Source organism: Salmo salar, chromosome ssa24 (genome assembly GCF_905237065.1).
Source record: "Salmo salar chromosome ssa24, Ssal_v3.1, whole genome shotgun sequence".
Classification (NCBI taxonomy): Eukaryota; Metazoa; Chordata; class Actinopteri; order Salmoniformes; family Salmonidae; genus Salmo; species Salmo salar.
This window is the reverse complement of record NC_059465.1, coordinates 1,444,715-1,464,859: the sequence shown is the minus strand read 5'-3', so window position 1 is coordinate 1,464,859 and position 20,145 is coordinate 1,444,715. Positions and strand designations below refer to the sequence as shown.

General features: G+C 43.1%; 1 protein-coding gene across 50 annotated transcripts in view; it reads right to left on the bottom strand.

The window, feature by feature from the left end:
• The window catches only part of LOC106584897 (calcium/calmodulin-dependent protein kinase type II subunit beta), a 94,503-nt gene that overhangs the window by 33,083 nt on the left and 41,275 nt on the right, over window positions 1-20,145 (bottom strand). For 27 of the 50 annotated variants that reach the window (XR_006761842.1, XR_006761850.1, XR_006761859.1 and 24 more), the window contains 8 exons: window positions 17,236-17,308; window positions 5,850-5,952; window positions 5,592-5,675; window positions 5,253-5,347; window positions 4,111-4,233; window positions 3,767-3,850; window positions 3,345-3,387; window positions 651-743 (listed from right to left, as the gene is read on the bottom strand). Coding sequence is in view for 20 of the 50 variants with exons in the window: in XM_045707146.1 (XP_045563102.1) it covers window positions 651-743; window positions 3,345-3,387; window positions 3,767-3,850; window positions 4,111-4,233; window positions 5,253-5,347; window positions 5,592-5,675; window positions 5,850-5,952; window positions 17,236-17,308 (698 nt within the window). In the remaining 30 variants the exon portion in view is untranslated. Of the gene's footprint in view, window positions 1-650; window positions 744-3,344; window positions 3,388-3,766; window positions 3,851-4,110; window positions 4,234-5,252; window positions 5,348-5,591; window positions 5,676-5,849; window positions 5,953-10,513; window positions 10,587-17,235; window positions 17,309-20,145 lie in introns of all 50 variants that reach the window. The other 23 variants (XR_006761854.1, XR_006761862.1, XR_006761870.1 and 20 more) reach the window with 3 other exon arrangements.

Sequence of the window (20,145 nt, the reverse complement as noted above, 5' to 3'; positions counted from 1 at the left end):
AACCATAATCCTTCTGTTGTTATGTCACACACAAACTTTGGATTGTTACAGATATAAAAACTATTTTTCATGAGAAGCCCCAACCTTGCATCTTTCACTGTGTTAACCACGCGTCATATCCCTGTAACCCCCTGTGTTAGAATGCATGCACCAGTCCAGTGCCCCATGCAGCATTCACCGACAGCACATGGGCCGTTCCATCCTTAAAATGACGGGGGTAAACTTTCCAGTGTTATTAACAGAGAAAAATTGAGGAAAGAGGTAGAGCAGGGGAACAAGGAAGGAAATAGAGGTATTAAATGAAAAGAGGCAAATGAAGATGGGATTGAAGCGGTATGGAATGGTGTGTTAGAAGGAAAATTAATGAGAGAGAAAGAGAGATCAGAAAGGGATAAGAAGGACAGGTCTTGTTGGGTCAGGCATGCTCCACTGTGCTGCTATGTGCAGTGAAGGAATGGAGAGATGGAGCAGGAGAAGAGGAATAGCTCGTGAGTGGAGAGAAAGAGGCCAGGTGGCCAATGAGGTGTGGTGATGGAAGTGGCATGCTCTGAACACCCATGCTAGGAGGAAAGGAGAGAGGACGAGAAGAGAAAAGGAAAGGAAAGAGGGAGGGAGTGAGGAGGGTAGCACCCCCAGGTGTGCCAGGCTACCTTGTTCCACCAGCCCAGTGGTGGAGCCCGCTGCCGCGGATGCAGCTGCCGCAGCAGCAGTGATACTGATTGGAGCGGTGGAGCGACAGCCGACTGTTAGTGTCCCACACACACAGTCACCACAGAGAAAGAGGGGAGGAATAGTAGAGAGAAGGGAAGAGGAGAGGAGGAGGTTGGAGGGATAGAGGGAAGAGGGCAGAGAAGTAAGGAAGAAATGGAGAGAGGGAAACAAATATGGTTCATTAGTCCAAAAGAGAGGCGGATTACTAGAGCACGCAGAGAAACACAATATCTTCATGACACAGAAGACATAAGTTGTCCAAGTTCTCCCAATGTAGGTTATTTTCCTCTATACTGTACACATCACTGCCACCAACACACTGAAATAAAGCATCAATGGAGTTCATTGCGAAGTGACGTTAAGGAGTAAACACATCCTAGTGATACATCTAACACCATCATCCAATACCCGAATGGAACAGTTCATAAGGGTTAGAAGGAGATAGGATACTGAAGCCTTTCTCTTTCACTTCTCTTGTCGGCCCCTCTTTCTTTCCATCCCTTCTAACACCCCCTCCCATCTCGCCTCTCATTCTCTCTTTCACATCCTACTCTACCTCTTAAGCCTTCTTCACCCTCTCCCTTATCTACAGATGTAGGATCTTAATTTGAGCCAGTTTGCTACAGCGGGAAAATAATCCTGCAGCAACAGGAAATGTGAATTATTAATGTGTACTATACTTAATGGACATTTTTGTAGTGGTTGGTGCACTTTTCGTAGGGGAAAATCAAAGTTGAAATTACAAACTTCAGAAGCCTTTTTAAACCTCAAATACACTACAAGTTTTACATTTCCTGCATTGCAGGAAAGTTCTCCAGCAACAGGGAAATCAAATTAAGATCCTACATCTGTATCTCCCCCTTTCTCTCGTCTCTCCTTTTCACGCACATCTCCCTTTCCCTCATCCATCATTCTCCTCTCCTCTTTCTACCTTATCCATCAACCCGTCTCCCCTTGCTCTCCCTCATCCATCTCTCTGTCTCTCATATCCACCTCTTCTCTGTGATTCATCCCTGGATGACCTAACTCTAATAATGGCTCCTCTTCCTGAGGAGATGAGGGTGTTGGAGTGGGGATTCGGCACACAGGTGTGTGTGTGCGTGCTTGTGTCTGTAGGTGCTTGTGTGTGTGTGTGGATAAACCGAGGGGAGGACCTCAGATCATTTTACAATTTAACCCTTTCACACGTACAATCACACGGGGTGTGATCGTTCTACAGTGGTCCCTGAAGCGTATGATCACACCCCGTGTGATTAGAACACTCATTTAGAACACTCATTTAGAACGGCCAGTTTCGAATGACGCAACAATCAAAATTTGAGCTGGCCACACTTTTTTCAGAAACTATTTACACAAACACAGTCCTAACAAAGTTATGTCCAGAATGTGAGCTGATTATTTTGGATGCAATGTTCAGATATTCACAGAAGTATCTATAGCATAACACAATCATCCTAACCGGAAAAATGTAGGCTACATTTGTCCTAGCGCTGAGGAAAGATTGACGCAACACAAGCGGTCATATTTTCTAACTATCGGCTGACATAAACTACACTATGAATTAGCTAATAGCAATTACTATGTACAATTAATCACATCACGGGTGAGCTCACCGTTGATCAAAATAATTGAGTAAAACACTTTCTAGAAATCGAAAGTAGTCCGACGATTAGTTTCAGCGCGCAGCCATGCTTTTTTACCTCACAGAAACCGAAGATAATAAGAGAAGACAAGATGAGTTGTTGAAGGGGTGTGGTCTACCATCATTCACATCCCACATTCACTTCCTGAAGTTCTCAAAAAATGAGTGAACCCTTACTCACCTCATTTTGTTATAGCATCTTTGGTCCGACAGACGATCAAGTGAAACCCAGAATGCATTGTATGTCAACAAACATGGCTCCATACACAAAGCTGGAATTAGCTTAGCTCATCATAATCAGTACAACCTTCAAAACATTATTTTACACACATACTATGCGCCCTTTACAATTTATGCAAAAATCGGAACGCATGATTTATCACGGGTAATTGAAAAACGTAAATAAAATAGTAAATATATCAATAATACCACACAAAACATTTTCTGATAGTGATTTATTGATACAAATTGCGTGTTTAGGCAGTCAATCACCGTAACCTCTCACTCCCACTCTGAGCCATTCAGTGTTGTTGTTTATGTAACAATCACATCCTGGAATGGAGAGAACGTTCGAACATCACGTGCATAAAAAAACTCACGCTGGGGCGACCGTTAGAGATATTTGGAACTCACGCGTGAAAGGGTTAAGGCCTGCTGTTACCGATCAGAGTGACTCATGTTCACTGAAGCACCAACCTTCCAGACAGACAGACAGACCGACCAACACACTGCTGATTGTGTAGCATAGGAAAATGAGTTATATACTGTTGAAAATGCACATTTTTGCAACATTTGCTACTGGACTCAACTTCTCATCTCCAAATAGATGCCACATTGTGTGCATCTTGTCAGTGGCCTTTTACCCCTTGACTTTAGGGAGGGTTAGCTGATCCTGACTCTGTGCCTAAGGGCAACTTCTAGCCAGAGCCCCACACCCTTGCAGGTTCCACACGAAGTAAAGAGTAGGTGTGTGTGTTGATGCAACACTTACCAGAGAAGTTCCGTGAAACCAGCATAGCCGTGAGAACGGCCCCCTGAGAGAGGAGAAGAAGAGAGGAAAGGGTAGGGAAGGAGAAAAGAGAAGAGATGGTCAACCCAAGACTGCTTTGATATGACAGAGTCATGTCAACAGGCCACACTTCAGACTATGATATTGTGCAAATCTTTTCCGTTCATTTGAGATTCAGGTATATAGCTAGTTTCAAGTTTTTAATGACAGTGAAATGCCTTTCTTACATGCTCTAAACCCAACAATGCAATAATCAATATCAATGTAGCTAAATAGCTACATAACAGGCTGTAGCTATAGAACAAGTGGCATGGAATCGTCTTGACTTAAGAAAACTTTTGAGGTCTGAAAACCACTCACAAATGAATTGAAACAGACACAGAATACCAAAGTGATCCACTGACCTTGAGTTTCCTCCTGGCGTTGAATTTCTTCAGGCACTCCACGGTCTCCTGTCTGTGCATCATGGATGCCACTGTAGATCGTTGCTGTGTGTGAGAGAGAGAGAGAGAGAGAGAGAGAGAGAGAGAGAGACAGGGGGATAAAGAGAGAGACAAGACAGAAAGAAAGAGAGATAAATAGAGAAAGAGAGAGAGAGAGAGAGAGAAAAGAAACAGAGGAAATGTAAGTCACATGAGTCAAAAGTCACAGAGACGTAGTTAAATCTTTGCGTCTTTGTGTGTATGTATATGAGTGAGTGTTTATCTCTCCTGGATATATTACAATACACAGTGACATGTGTACTTACGCAGACCCATGGATGTTTGAGGGCCTCCTGGGCGGTGATCCTCTTGGCAGGGTTGATGGTCAACATCTGGTTAATCAGGTTCTTAGCCTCTGGAGTGACTGTGTCCCACTCTGGGGAGGGAAACTACACACAGGCACACACACACACAGACATACACAAACACAGACACAAACAAACACAGACACACACACTGGCTTGATCAGGTTCTAGGCTTCTGGACTCTCCATTTGTCTATATAATACTCTATCATTGAAAAGTATTACAGTGGTAATCAATACAATTCTAATCAGCAATGTTTCAAATTTTCCACTGCTCTGAACAGGTCCCAGGTGAGTACACTCGCTGGCCAATCAATTACATTGAATGATCATTTATATAACTAAGTATCAGGCAGAAGAGAAAGCCAGCAGACATACAGCCAGCGGAATACCCTTAGTAAATATACTGGGTACTCCTCTCTATATAAGACTGTGTTTATAGATGTGGTGTAAAAGTGTACTATCGCACCATCCTTACTAAGATAATGTATGTCCTATATAAATAATGTATTAACAAATAAATATATAACATTGGGATGTGACGGCAAATTGTCAGGAAGCAATCTGGGACAATGTGTCTTTTAATAATAGGTTTTGGGGTGTTAAACGTCATCATAGCTCAATGACAATCTCCATGAGATTCTTTCCAAAAATGGGACTAATGTGCTCAAGGTACTGTGGGCACTTTCTCGCTCCTCTACAATATTAATGAGGTGATTTAGTTACTTCTAAAAAAGAAACGGGGGGAGAGATAGAAAGGAGGCGCTGCAGGGAAGAGAGTGGACGACCGAAATAGGGAGAGGGTCAAGTATGTAAGATGAGGTGTACAAAAAGAGAGGAAAATCAAAAGAGAGAAAGAAAGAGAGAACCGGAGAGCAAACAGAGAGCAGTGTGGCAGTAAGAGTGAGAAAGTTAAGAAGTAGAGGGGAGTGAGGCGAGGAAAGGACAAAGAAAGAGAAGACACGGCGAAAGAAAAGGAGAAAAGGAATAGAGTGAGGGGATGAGGAGAATAGAGAAAATGGAGAGAAGACAAGAGAAGATAGGAGAGGACAGCAGGTAGCAATGGAGAGGAGAGCAGGCCTAGTCCGATCTTGTATAACTCACATCGTATGCCCCTGCTTTTATCTGTTGGTACAGTTTGTGCTGGTCCTCGTCCCAGAAGGGAGGGTAGCCCACCAGCAGGATATACAGAATCACCCCTGAGAAAGAGAGACAGAGAGAGCGTGAGAGACAGAGAACGCAAGAGAGAGAGAGAGTGAGATTGAAAACGGGAGAGAGAGGGAAACACACAGATGGAGAAAAACACAGAATCAGCATTTTTTATGAATATTTACTTTGCTTTTGTGTCCAAGCATTTGTGTCTGGGTGTGAAGGTATACATGTGTGTATAATTTCTGTGTGTGCGTGTTTCTGTGTGCATGCGTAAATGTGTGAGATGCTCACCGCAGGCCCAGATGTCCACAGGTTTGCCATATGCCTCCTTTCTCAGAACCTCAGGGGACAGGTATCCCGGTGTGCCAGCAAATCCTGCAGCACGACAATACACACACACACACGCACGCACGCACGCACTCACGCACACACAAACACAAACAACTCCTCACTCCAAGCTTAGCATGTTACCCCTAGTGGGATGAATAAAATGTTGGAAACATGTTGGTGTAGTACAGTCAGAACCACAGATCTAGGGTCAGAACGTACCAAACCAGGCTTGCTGATCCCCCTGTACCTCGATGGCCAGGCCAAAGTCAGCCAGCTTGACGGCAGCATTCTTGCATTTGCTGGCCAGGAGCAGGTTCTCTGGCTAGGGGGAGGAGGGGGAGGAGAGGGGCGCTAAGGTTACTCCTGCTTTGAACTATAACAGAAAGGAGGAGGGGGAGAGACGGAAGACAGACAGACAGACATCCAAACACTCTTGTGGTGTTTGTAACAGTGGATGGCCACGCAGCTTATTTACACACATACACAAACAGTAACAGAAAAAACACATAGATGTACCACATGAAAACACACACACTGGAACACCTATAGTTTGCTGTGGTTTAGGGTATATTGGTTTGGGCTGTGGTGTGGGGAGCTGGTGGTGCCCCGCCCCTCCTCTCCTCTCTCTCTGTGTCCCAGATAGAGCAGCCTCATTACTCTCTGTCAGAGGGGGACTCTAATAATGGGCTGCTATCCCCACTGGCCCCTTTTTCTCTCTCTCTCTCTCTCTCTCTCTCTCTCTCTCTCTCTCTCTCTCTCTCTCTCTCTCTCTCTCTCTCTCTCTCTCTCTCTCTCTCTCTCTCTCTCTCTCTCTCTCTCTCTCTCTCTCTCTCTCTCTCTCTCTCTCTCTCTCTCTCTCTCTCTCTCTCTCTCTCTCTCTCTCTCTCTGTGTGTGCAAGGCTACTGTGCTGTAGACCTACTGTAGCCCAACATCACTCTACACAATAGAAATGTGTCACCCTATTCCCTTCCCTTAGTTCCCATCGCTCGGATGTTTGCAGATCTGAAGGGACTGGATTGGTATAAAGGATGACTTCTGGCATATTTACTTCACCTAGATAGTTTGTATGATAGAGAGTGAGGCACTATCTAGCTCAGACACACATTCTCTGTTACTTCCCTCGCAAACCCACACACGCCTGTAGAGAGTGTGTGAGGTATAAACACTGTGTTAACAGTGTCAGTGCTGACCCTGCATTGCAGTAGCTCATGTCATTGCAGCCTGTCTTCCTCTTTATGTCTCATTATTACACCCTCCCTCTCTACCCCTCTTCTCCCGCTCTCCCTCATCTCCCCTTCATCCCTCCTCTCTCTACCTCTCTTCCTAACTTGTTTGGAGCCATAATAATACTGACTTGAGCATTTTATTTTTTATTTTACCTTTATTTAACTAGGCAAGTCATTTAAGAACAAATTCTTATTTTCAATGACGGCCTAGGAACAGTGGGTTAACTGCCTTGTTCAGGGGCAGAACGGCAGATTTTTACCTTGTCAGCTCGGGGATTCGATCTTGCAACCTTTCGGTTACTAGTCCAAAACTCTAACCACTAGGCTACCCGCCGCCCCAAATGAGGCAATAACAACAAAACTTGGGCTCTGTGCTGCTCGGAAGCAGAGGAGCGAGTGAGAGAGAACAGAAGGAGAGGAAAAGAAAGACCTCAAAAGAGAGAGGAGGAAGAGTGAAAAAGAGAGTGAAAGAGAGAGACAGGGAAAGAGATAGAAGAGAAAGAGAGCGAGTGAGTGAAGGGAGAGAGAGAGAAACAGCAAAAGAGAGAGCGAAGGAGAGGGAAGAGAGAGAAAGAGAGTGAGGGCAAGGGAGAACGAACGAGAGAGGAACTGTAATCCTGAGGCGGTTACCTTACTTGGTGTCATCTCCCCCTCAACCACATCATATGATTCAGGGTTTACTCATTTGTATGGAGGAAGTTCAAACTTGCCAACACTGCAAGCACTAGGATAATCCCTGCTATGATTGTGGGTGGAATTTAGATTAACCGCAAGGTTCCAATAAATAGATTTCAATATCCGAACACACAATGTCCAGGCCACGCGCACAAACACACAATGTCCAGGCCACGCGCACAAACACACAATGTCCAGGCCACGCGCACAAACACACAATGTCCAGGCCACGCGCACAAACACACAATGTCCAGGCCACGCGCACAAACACACAATGTCCAGGCCACGCGCACAAACACACAATGTCCAGGCCACGCGCACAAACACACAATGTCCAGGCCACGCGCACAAACACACAATGTCCAGGCCACGCGCACAAACACACAATGTCCAGGCCACGCGCACAAACACACAATGTCCAGGCCACGCGCACAAACACACAATGTCCAGGCCACGCGCACAAACACACAATGTCCAGGCCACGCGCACAAACACACAATGTCCAGGCCACGCGCACAAACACACAGAAATTCACCACGCGCAGACAGACAGACACAGAGACAGACAAACATATTTCTCTGCACATCGCATAATAGCAGCAACACACAAATCTAGGTCCCTCCCTCCCTCCCTCCCTCCCTCCCTCACACACACACACACACACACACACACACACACACACACACACACACACACACACACACACACACACACACACACACACACACACACACACACACACACACACACACACACTAAATAAAGTGGGTTAGGTGAGGGAATGCGAGTGTGAGAGATTGCTGCGCTGGAGAGCAGTGAGGGCCTGTGTGTGGGTGTTTGGGATGGAACGATTCCCAGCTCTCTCTTTCTCTTTCTCCCTCTCTCTTTCTCCATCTTTCCTTTCGCAGAGCGGGATCTGTTGCAACATTCCAGACATGGCTCTATCTGCTCAGATTCCTTCTGAGGGAGTGGAGGAGAGGAGAGAGAGACGAGATGCAGACAGGCCTCCATTGAAATGGCACTCCAATTATGAAACCAGAGACTGGGTTAAGTAATTTAGCCTAATTTCTCTGTTTTGGGACTTTAGAAGAAACATATCAACAGAACAGTGTGCCTTCTTTGTAGTCGTGCTTTACTTTTCACACTAATCAATTATTCATAACTGTTTGCTGGTCCCAACTTGATTTGTTATTTGCTGATTCGCGCTTCCAACATGGGAGTGTTCTTCTCACCACTCAGACACTCTCAGAGGTTGTCCTCAGTCATATCACACTATGACCTACTAGGTGAATTGCCCCAGTACTGCAGACTGTAACCTGATAGGTGTGGCCGCTAAATAAAGAAATAGCCACAACAGTTCTGATAAACACAACACTACTTCAAGAGGAATGCTGCCACAGCCCGGGGGCCTGGGCATGCCACTGGCATTAGCATAAAGGGCAATTCCATGGAATCCAACATTAATTTACATTGGGATGGAGTCGCAACCACAAGTCTCACAAAACTCAATTTTGGATGAGACTGACTTTATGACCAAAATTATCCTATTTACACTTTGTAGTCAATATTGACAGTAGAATAAATGTGTATGACACATATCGATGCCACATAGGCTGTTTTCTAAATGAGAAGTTGTTTTTTAAGGATAGTTGCTCTTTAACAATTTCCATTAAACATTGTACAAAAAAATATTTCCTTGAAGAACAGTGCAGAACAAAGTTTGGTAACAGAATTGTGTTGTTTTCTGTTTGTGCCGTAATTCTGACACCATCTGCACTGTTCAAGTAAATGTGTTTTTGGAAAAAAAAAAAAAATGGCGGAAATTGTTCAAAGTAGTCCTTGTGCAAAAAGTTGAGTTTATGGTTTATGGTTTATTTAACTTTGCAATCATTGGTTTTTATTTTACATACATTTTAAAGTGAAAAATGAGTCTCAGCATCACTCTGTTACTGTGGAATTGCCCATAGACTATAGAATAATAGAATAATTGTTATAATAACACACAAGCTTGCTCACAGACCCCCAAGCATACACACAGATACACAGGATAGGACAGAACAGGAAAGGACTGCCCTGACCGCAAGCCAATCACAGTAGACTCAGTAAACGGCAACCGCTTCTGTTGCAGTAGTTTCATCTATAAATACAGTCTCACTGGAAGCTATACAACTCCATTGGAAGCACCATAGAGACAAATAAATTGGACAAAGCGATTGCTATTTACAAATCTGTAGGCTATTGGGAAACAGAATAACATGGGGCTAATTGTAATACAGCAGCCTAGGCTGAAGAGTAGGAGAAACAAACCCTGTTCCAAGAGAGGGCTGGCATAGTACAGCATAGCATAGTATAGTTTAGCAAAGCAAAGCAAAGCGTGGTGCCTGAAGGTACCACGTTCATATGTACAATAGCCTAGCCTAGCCTAGCATAGAAGAGCCATCAGTCAGCTAGCGTAACAAGCACGCATATCGGCATTCTCCACAGACTAGGAGAGGTGCTGTTTCAACAAGAGGACAGGAAAGAGAGGGTCTGCATTTGGCAAGGGTTAAAGGTGCTGTTTCAACAACAGGAGAGAGATAGGGGAGCGAGCAGCATTTGGCAAGACATAACCAGATAGGCCAAAGGTCACAGAACACATGGTGCAGAGAGAGACGGTGCTAAAGTAGGTGGAGAATCTGACCTGAAAACAGGAGACTGACCATGGCCAACTGACTGCTTTTGATTGCTTTTTAATATGCAAACTAATGGGTAGGCCTGACAAGCTACAGCATAACAGATGAGACAAAATACTTATCTAAAGCTACAATCCAAACAGTGATGCTGGAAAATGTCACTTACACCAACACACAAATAGAGGATAGACACACCTATACACACACTGGACACACGCTGAAGGGGCAACAGTTACACACACGCACACATACACATTGGACACACACAGGAGACAACATACAGGCAGTAAGGTGATACCTGTCACTCACCTTCAGGTCTCGGTGCACCACGCCCATTTGATGGCAGTGTAGCACCGCCTCCAGGATCTGCTGGATGCAATGACTGCATGCAAACACCAGGGGCGCATGTTAGTCTGAACAGCATTGCTACATTCCCGTGCAAAGGCCAGGGGATGGGGGGGGGGGGGGTCAACTTCTATCACACAGACACACCTTCTTGTGGCCTCATCCAACCCATGGCCAACTTAATCACCCAATGGTTTGGCAATAAGAGTGACCAATTATCTAAAAGATTAGCTACCAATTAGCAATTAGGTGACCACTAATCTAAAATAATTGTATAGATGTGAGCAATATGGTGGTGCCTTGTGGACTGGAGTTCCCACCATATAACTGGTCTTCACCCATCCAATAAATTAAAGATCAATGGTCAACTTTCAAGTAAAAAGGAGAAGTCAACATCAAATGTATGATGATTTTATGAGAAGGTATGAGAATTTATGAACATGTATCTATGTGGGGAGGAGACGGATATATGGTAGGAGGCCAGGTACATGTGTGCATAGATAGGTAGTATTTATATTATCATGATCCAACACAGGGAGGTGTGCTGCTGCATGCACACGCATGTTGGGTTGGAGGGGCTGTGTGTGAGAGAGAGGGAGTGTGTTGAGATGCAGGCGTGTGTGTGCGTGCATGTACATGTGCGTACGTGTGTGTTTTTCGGGGGAAAGGGAGGGTAAAAAAGGTTCAGTGGTTGGTTGGTTGGGTTCTTTGTCTGTCAAGCAAAATGCCAAATAAAAGTAAAAACGACTTAATTCTAAGAGCCAACGCTAAGTAAAACGATCTGCAGTGTGTAGTTATTTCAATCTATTGATGCAATATACTTATCTAGCAGTGACATCTGCAGAAGATGTGTGTTGAAATAGACTGCAGTAAATCATTATTTGTGTCTAAAATATACAGTACATAGAATATTGCCTTTTCAGAATGCAATAAAGAAATCATATACTGTCTATGAGATATAATGACACCAAGTGAGAGAGAGAGAAAGAAGAGGAGAAGAAGAGAGCAAAAAGAGAGGAATATTAGAGCTTAAACAAGGGAGAAATAGAGTTTGAGAAAGAGAGAGAGGGAAGGAAGGAAAGAGAGGATATTATGGGAGTGTCTTGGTGTGAGCTAGCTAGCTGATTGACTCTGGCTTGGACTGGCCTGGCAGTAAAGTTCAGGGCTATATATTACGATCCCTAGTCTTCTCCCAATGAATAAATACTAGCCAGGTCACATCCGCAGGCAGCACCGTGTGTGTGTCAAATCCAATTTTATTGGTCACATACACGTGTTTAGCAGATGTTATTGCGAGTGTAGGGGGGAGGGGTGTGTGTGTGTGTCTATGCACATAGACAAAGATATCTACCTACAGTTGAAGTCGGAAGTTTACATAGACTTAAGTTGGAGTAATTAAAACTTGTTTTTCAACCACTCCACAAATGTCTTGTTAACAGACTATAGTTTTGGCAAGTCGGTTAGGACATCTACTTTGTGCATGACACAAGTAATCTTTCCAACAATTGCTTACAGACAGATTATTTCACTTATAATTCACTGTATCACAATTCCAGTGGGTCAGAAGTTTACATACACTAAGTTGACTGTGCCTTTAAACAGCTTGGAAAATTCCAGAAAATTATGTCATGGCTTTAGAAGCTTCTGATACGCTAATTGACATCATTTGAGTCAATTGGAGGTGTACCTGTGGATGTATTTCAAGGCCTACCTTCAAACTCAGTGCCTCTTTGCTTGACATCATGGGAAAATCGAAATAAAATCAGCCAAGACCTCAGAAAAATTATTGTAGTCCTCGACAAGTCTGGTTCATCCTTGGGAGCAATTTACAAATGCCTGAAGGTACCACGTTCATATGTACAAACAATAGTACGCAAGTATAAACACCATGGGACCACGCAGCCGTCATACCGTGTTCTGTCTCCTAGAGATGAATGTACTTTTGTGCGAAAAGTGCAAATCAATCCCAGAACAACAGCAAAGGACCTTGTGAAGATGCTGGAGGAAACAGGAACAAAAGTATCTATATCCACAGTAAAACGAGTCCTATATCGACATAACCTGTAAGGCCGCTCAGCAAAGAAGAAGCCACTGCTCCAAAACCTCCATAAAAAAGCCAGACTACGGTTTGCAACTGCACATGGGGACGAAGATTGTACTTTTTGGAGAAATGTCCTCTGGTCTGATGAAACAAAAATAGAACAGTTTGGCCATAATGACCATCATTATGTTTGGAGGAAAAAGGGGGAGGCTTGCAAGCCGAAGAACACCATCCCAACCGTGAAGCACGGGCGTGGCAGCATCATGTTGTGGGGGTGCTTTGCTGCTGGAGGGACTGGTGCACTTCACAAAATAGATGGCATCATGAGGAAGGAAAATTATGTGGATATATTGAAACAACATCTCAAGACATCAGTCAGGAAGTTAAAACTTGGTCACAAATGAGTCTTCCAAATGGACAATGACCCCAAGCATACTTCCAAAGTTGTGGCAAAATGGCTTAAGGACACCAAAGTCAAGGTATTGGAGTGGCCATCACAAAGCCCTGACCTCAATCCTATAGAACATTTGTGGGCAGAACTGAAAAAGCTGGTGCGAGCAAGGAGGCCTACAAACCTGACTCCGTTACACCAGCTCTGTCAGGAGGACTGGGCCAAAATTCATCCAACTTATTGTGGGAAGCTTGTGGAAGGCTAGCTGAAACGTTTGACCCAAGTTAAACAATTTAAAGGCAATGCTACCAAATTCTAATTGAGTGTATGTAAACTTCTGACCCATTGGGAATGTGATGAAAGAAATAAAATCTGAAATAAATAGTTCTCTCAATTATTATTCTGACATTTCACATTCTTAAAATAAAGTGGTGATCCTAACTGACCTAAGACAGGGAATTTTTACTAGGATTAAATGTCAGGAATTGTGAAAAACTGAGTTTAAATGTATTTGGCTAAGGTGTATGTAAATTCCGACTTCAACTGTACATCTCTGTCTCACTCCAAGACAATATATATGACGTTATATATGACACTGTAGAGTACAGTATATAACATATGAATATAGTAAACAACATCCTCCACATACAACACCCGTTCTGCCAGTCACATTCTGTTAAAGGTCCCCAAAGCACACACATCCCTTGGTTGCTCGTCTTTTCAGTTCGCTGCAGCTAGCGACTGGAACGAGATGCAACAAACACTCAAACTGGACAGTTTTATCTCAATCTCTTCATTCAAAGACTCAATCATGGACACTCTTACTGACAGTTGTGACCGCTTTGCGTGATGTATTGTTGTCTCTACCTTCCTGCCCTTTGTGCTGTTGTCTGTGCCCAATAATGTTTGTACCATGTTTTGTGCTGCTACCATGTTGTTGTCATGTTGTGTTTCTACCATGCTGTGTTGTTGTATGTTGCTGCCTTGCTACAGTGAGGGAAAAAAGTATTTGATCCCCTGCTGGTTTTGTACGTTTGCCCACTGACAAAGAAATGATCAGTCTATAATTTTAATGGTAGGTTTATTTGAACAGTGAGAGACAAAATAACAACAAAAAAATCCAGAAAAACGCATGTCAAAAATGTTATAAATTTATTTGCATTTTAATGAGGGAAATAAGTATTTGACCCCCTCTCAATCAGAAAGATTTCTGGCTCTTAAAGGGAGTGCTCCTAATCTCAGCTTGTTACCTGTATAAAAGACACCTGTCCACAGAAGCAATCAATCAATCAGATATACATGCCCGTCTGAAGTTTGCCAATGAACATCTGAATGACTCAGAGTACAACTGGTGAAAGTGTTGTGGTCAGATGAGACCAAAATGGAGCTATTTGGCATCAACTCAACTCGCCGTGTTTAGAGGAGGAGGAATGCTGCCTATGACCCAAAGAACACCATCCCCACCGTCAAACATGGAGGTGGAAACATTATGCTTTGGGGGTGTTTTTCTGCTAAGGGGAAAGGACAACTTCATCGCATCAAAGGGACGATGAACGGGGCCAGGTACTGTCAAATATTGGGTGAGAACCTCCTTCCCTCAGCCAGGGCATTGAAAATGGGTCGTGGATGGGTATTCCAGCATGACAATGACCCAAAACACAGGGCCAAGGCAACAAAGGAGTGGCTCAAGAAGAAGCACATTAAGGTCCTGGAGTGGCCTAGCCAGTCTCCAGACCTTAATCCCATAGAAAATCTGTGGAGGGAGCTGAAGGTTTGAGTTGCCAAACGTCAGCCTTGAAACCTTAATGACTTGGAGAAGATCTGCAAAGAGGAGTGGGACAAAATCCCTCCTGAGATGTGTGCAAACCTGGTGGCCAACTACAAGAAACGTCTGACCTCTGTGATTGCCAACAAGGGTTTTGCCACCAAGTACTAACTCATGTTTTGCAGAGGGGTCAAATACTTATTTCCCTCATTAAAATGCAAATAAATGTATAACATTTTTGACATGCGTTTTTCAGGATTTTTTTGTTGTTATTCTGTCTCTCACTGTTCAAATAAACCCACCATTAAAATCATAGACTGATCATTTCTTTGTCAGTGGGCAAACGTACAAAATCAGCAGGGGATCAAATACATTTTTCCCTCACTGTATGTTGTTGTCTTAGGTCTATCTTTATGTGTGCTGTGTTGTCTCTCTTGTCGTGATGTGTGTTTTGTCCTATATTTATATATTAAAAATTAAAAAAAAAAATGTATCCAGCCCCCGCCCCCGCAGGAGGCCTTTTGCCTTTTGGTAGGCCGTCATTATAAATAAGAATTTGTTCTTAACTGACTTGTCTAGTTAAATAAAGGTTAAATAAAAAATAAATCAAATATTGTTTCGATCACACACCACTTTTTTTATGTGAAATCATTTTTTATCATCTGTAACCCTGTGTTAGCCTTGTCAAACTAAAGTGAAAAAGATCTCTCATCCCTGCGATTCAAAAGGGGTTCGATGGACAAAAACAACAACTTAACGTGGGGTTGGGGGGGATGAGGGGAGGGGGAGGAGGAGGGGCAGAAGAGAGAAGGAGTAGGGGAAGAGAGGGGGAATCAAGGAAGATTAGAGTGAACAAGGGTAAGGTTTAGAGACCTGGGGGCCTCATTTATAAACACTGCGTAGGCACAAAATATGTGCCAAAACATGCGTGTGCCAGTTTTCATGCAAAAGTTGGCATTTATAAAAACTGAACTTGACGTGAGAATGTGCTTATCCTCCCACAAACTTCAGACCATGCGTACGCACAGTTTCTACTGGCTGAAATATTGCATTGCAAGAAAGCAAAAGTAGCCTAGTAGTAGCCTTGTGCAAATGTGAAATATATGTTGACACTCTTATTCATACAAACAAACTGATAGTTAAATATAATAAGATGCAATCATTTGCCATTCGTGAGAAGAGCAAAAATCTATTTATTTTATATTTGCATTGGAAAATAATTCTAAATAGTAATCTATTTCCTATTATTTATTTCATTTCCATGATCATGGAATAAATTCCTCACCTTTTCTGACTGATATGGTTTCATACTTGTGAAATAGCCTACCAGGCATACAACAAGTTAGGTTTCCATTCGTCCCTTCTCTCATTTAATTGGACCCACTTTACAGAAGTAAATAGATTAGCTATTTCAAGTATTTTTCTCTATGCGATCCGATCCCGAAGCGCAGTTTAACAGTAGAACCTTTTCCATTGACGTTTGTAGGCTCTCTCGGAATATTGTAACGTCAAATTTCTCGAGTAGACAATACTTCATTTGTAAACATAATACATATATCATAACCATTGCAGAATAACTTATTACAACAGATTTCCATGCGCATCTTTCATTTAATTGGGCCTATTGATAAGCTATAATAATTTCAAGTTAATGCTCCATGTATTAGAAAGGGAGCACAGTTTATAACACAGTAGAATTTAACAGGTGAACAGACAGTTGATAATTTTCATTGAAGTGTGTAGACTACTGTAGTAAAAAATTCAGAGTAGACAACGTTTCAGATTTCCCGGGCAGTGCAGCATATTTAGGTTAGATTAAAAGTAAACACAAAACATTATTGAATTCAAACAATCTGTTTACAGGTCCACAATCATTTGCAATAGTTTTTTTTGTCTTTTGGAAACATTCTGATCCAACAAATGTCTCTGCAAAAGAAAACATTCTGCCAACAAGACATTTGATCAAGTTCGCCATTGCTATTTAGATACCGTCTTGGCCTAATTCCAATACTTCCAAAGTATACAGCAAATAAAAGCATTATTGTCACCATAAAAGGTGAATGATGGCTGTTTTTCAGGCGGTGCCATTTGGGACGCATTCTTGGGAGTGAGAAACGGTCGCTGAAACCTGAGAAGCTGGGCAAGTGCACTGGTGGGGGTGGCGGGTTGAGGGGGTTGAGGAGGTTGGAGGGGGATGAGGGGTCAAAGGTTTAGGGAGGAGGATGGAGGGGGAAGTCAGACAGTCAGTGCAACAAGAGCAACATAGAAAGGCAAATGCAGGAACCTCAGAATAAAATAAACAAGCACATCGAGAACCAACACAGCAACAGACAGACTGACAGACTGAACGACTGACAGAAAAACACACGAACAGACAAGGAGACTGAGACGGAGGGGACGAGAGTGCAGGCAGAGGTGCAAGGGGTGGAGATGTCGGGCAGAGGAAGAAGGGAGGAAGAGGAGTGCAGCTGGTCTCTACACATACTGACCTTCAGGTCCCTGTGCACTATGTCATGTTGGTGAATGTGATGAACACTGTCTAGAATCTGAGTGATACAGTGACTGTGAAGACAAAACAGAGAGGAGGAGAGGGAGAGATGGAGGAGAGGGAGAGATGGAGGGAGGCAAGGTGTAAGAAGAGAGGATGGGAGGGTGGAGGAGAAATGTGGACAGGTGAAAAATATTGGCAGGTGAACATGATTTTGAAAAGCAAGTAAAACAGTGAGATGGACGGAATATTGAAGAGTGAAAAAAGAATGCACATTTGATGGATAGAACAGAGAAATGGAGGAGGAGAGATGGCAGATATGTTGGAGCCAGAAGGGTAGAGGAAGAGTAGGGAGGGGAGGTGGAGATGGAGAGAGAGAGCGATAGGAAGAGGAGAGGGGAGATGGAGAGAGAAGGGATGAGGAGAGGAAGTGGATGAATGCAGTGAGGGGTGAGGAGACAAAACCGTTTTCAACATGATGAGACACAAGACTACCAACAACAGCACAGCCAGATGTGCTCACAACATAGAGAAAGAGAAGAGAGGGAGGAGAGAGAACGGGAGGAGAGCGGTGAGAAAAGGAGGGATGGAGCTTGAGAAAAGAGGGAATAAGAGATGATAGAGGGCAAGAGAGGAGGGAGAGATAGGGAGAGTAAGAGACTGACATGAGAAAAGTGAACAAGGCAGAGAATAGAAAATGAGAAAGAGAGAGATAGAGGAGAGCAGTGGATTGATGTGTAACTGTTATTTCAACCAACGAGTGGATGGAAAAAATTGCATTGTGTGTGCAGTGAAGGGGTTAATGTGCCTTACCACTCGTGTGTGTGTGTGTGTGTGTGTGTGTGTGTGTGTGTGTGTGTGTGTGTGTGTGTGTGTGTGTGTGTGTGTGTGTGTGTGCGTGCAGTGAAGGAGTTAAATGTGCAGGATATAATGTGACTAATAGCAGAACAGGAAGACAGCCTGCAGGATGGATACTGAGTGGGAGGACACACACACACACACGCACACACACACACACACACGAAAATGCAGACACACACAGACGCATAAGTGGACATGGCAAGCACTTAAGTACTTAAGTTAAAATAAAGTACTACTTAAGTCGTTTTTGGAGGTATCTGTAACAATATACCACGGCTAAGGGCTGTTCTTAGGCACGCCGCAACGTGGATTGCCTGGATACAGCCCTTAGCCGTGGTATATTGGCCATATATCACAAACCCCCGAGGTGCCTTATTGCTATGATAAACTGGTTACCAACGTAATTAGAGCAGTAAAAATAAAAGTTTCATCATACCCGTGGTATACGGTCTGATATACCATGGCTATCAGCCAAATCATCATTGAGGGCTCGAACCACCCAGTTTATAAAGTACTTTATACCAGGGGATTTCAAAATGTTCTTGCACAGGAACAAACAGGCAACCCAGGAACCCCCATCATATTAGCGACCCCACCCCCACCCCCCCAAAAAAAATCACATCTTGTCTGATCATCATCAGGTGAATGATGCTGGCAAGTAGAAGTAACTGGTTGACAGTCATTATTTTGACCTCCCAATTCATGTGAAGCGGAAATGTAAACTCTAACTTGGTCTATTAGCTAGAAAGGTATCTTGGCAGCGTAAAGAACATGTTCCTGTTGTAAAGCAGATTCTCCCTGACGGTCTAGCTTTAATTTGATTGTTGATTCTCAAAGATGGTATAAAAATAAAATATATACAATACCAGTCAAAAGTTTGGACACACCGACTCATTCAAGAGTTCTTCTTTATTTTTACTATTTTCTACATTGTAGAATGCCAAGAGTGTGCAAAGCTGTCATCAAGGCAAACGATGGCTACTTTGAAGAATCTCAAATATGAAATATATTTTGATTTGTTTAACACTTTTTTGGTTACTACATGACTCCATATGTGACCCGTTTCAGGAAACTAGGCGTATGTCACGGGTCACTACTTCACAGGAGAGACATTTGAATGTAAACTTTTTTTTTGGCAGAAATGCCTTCTCGAACATGTGAACTTTCATGTGCCTTCAATAACAAACTTGTATGCCATCTGTAAATACGAATAACATTTTTAAATTACAAGCCTAGTTGGTTTAGCCACAGAAAAAGCCATGATTGGCTGAGATAATGAGTGGGCTGGAAATGCTGAGAGATAAGTTTGGATTGGTCTGCCATATAGAATGCTTCTGTCTATTTGAGCTGGTCAGTATGTCTAGGTAATCTTGTCTAACGCGGCTTTTATTTTTTATCGTGTAGTAAAACTGCAAGTGTTGCTCTCCACTTTCTGGAGGACCGAGTTTTGAAATCAGTGGAATTTGAGTATGATAGCTAAGGAGATGGAGAAAACACCTGTCTCTGGATTACATCTTCAAACTAAGGACAACCATGGCATCCGACAGAAGACGCGTCCATCCATGAATGATGTATAAGGGTAAGATAGTCTAGCTAACTACATTTTCAGATATTACACGTTTCTAATATTGACAGAATGTGGTTTCATTTAAGTTAAAGTATGCTGTTAGCTAGCTAGCTAATGTTAGCTGGCTGGCTCGCTAGCTAACATTACGTGTATGGTTTTATTATTCATATCTCAGAGCCATTTGCTTGGCTAGCTATAGCCTAATGTTAGCTAGCGAACATTGAACCTGGTTGGTTAGCTACCTGCAGATTCATGCAGGGTAGTAATGTCATGAGTAGGGATTATGGTTCATTGTTTACCTTGCTAGCTAGCCACATGTCTTAACAAAAGACAAACACTATGCAAGTAACCATTTCAGGTGCGTTCGTAAATTCAGTCTGGCCATCTACTCCAATTTCAGAGCACTCTGGTCTGAGTGTGCCAGAGCACAGAATAACTGATGAATTTATGAACGCTCAACACCCGTTGAATATGCCGGTGTCA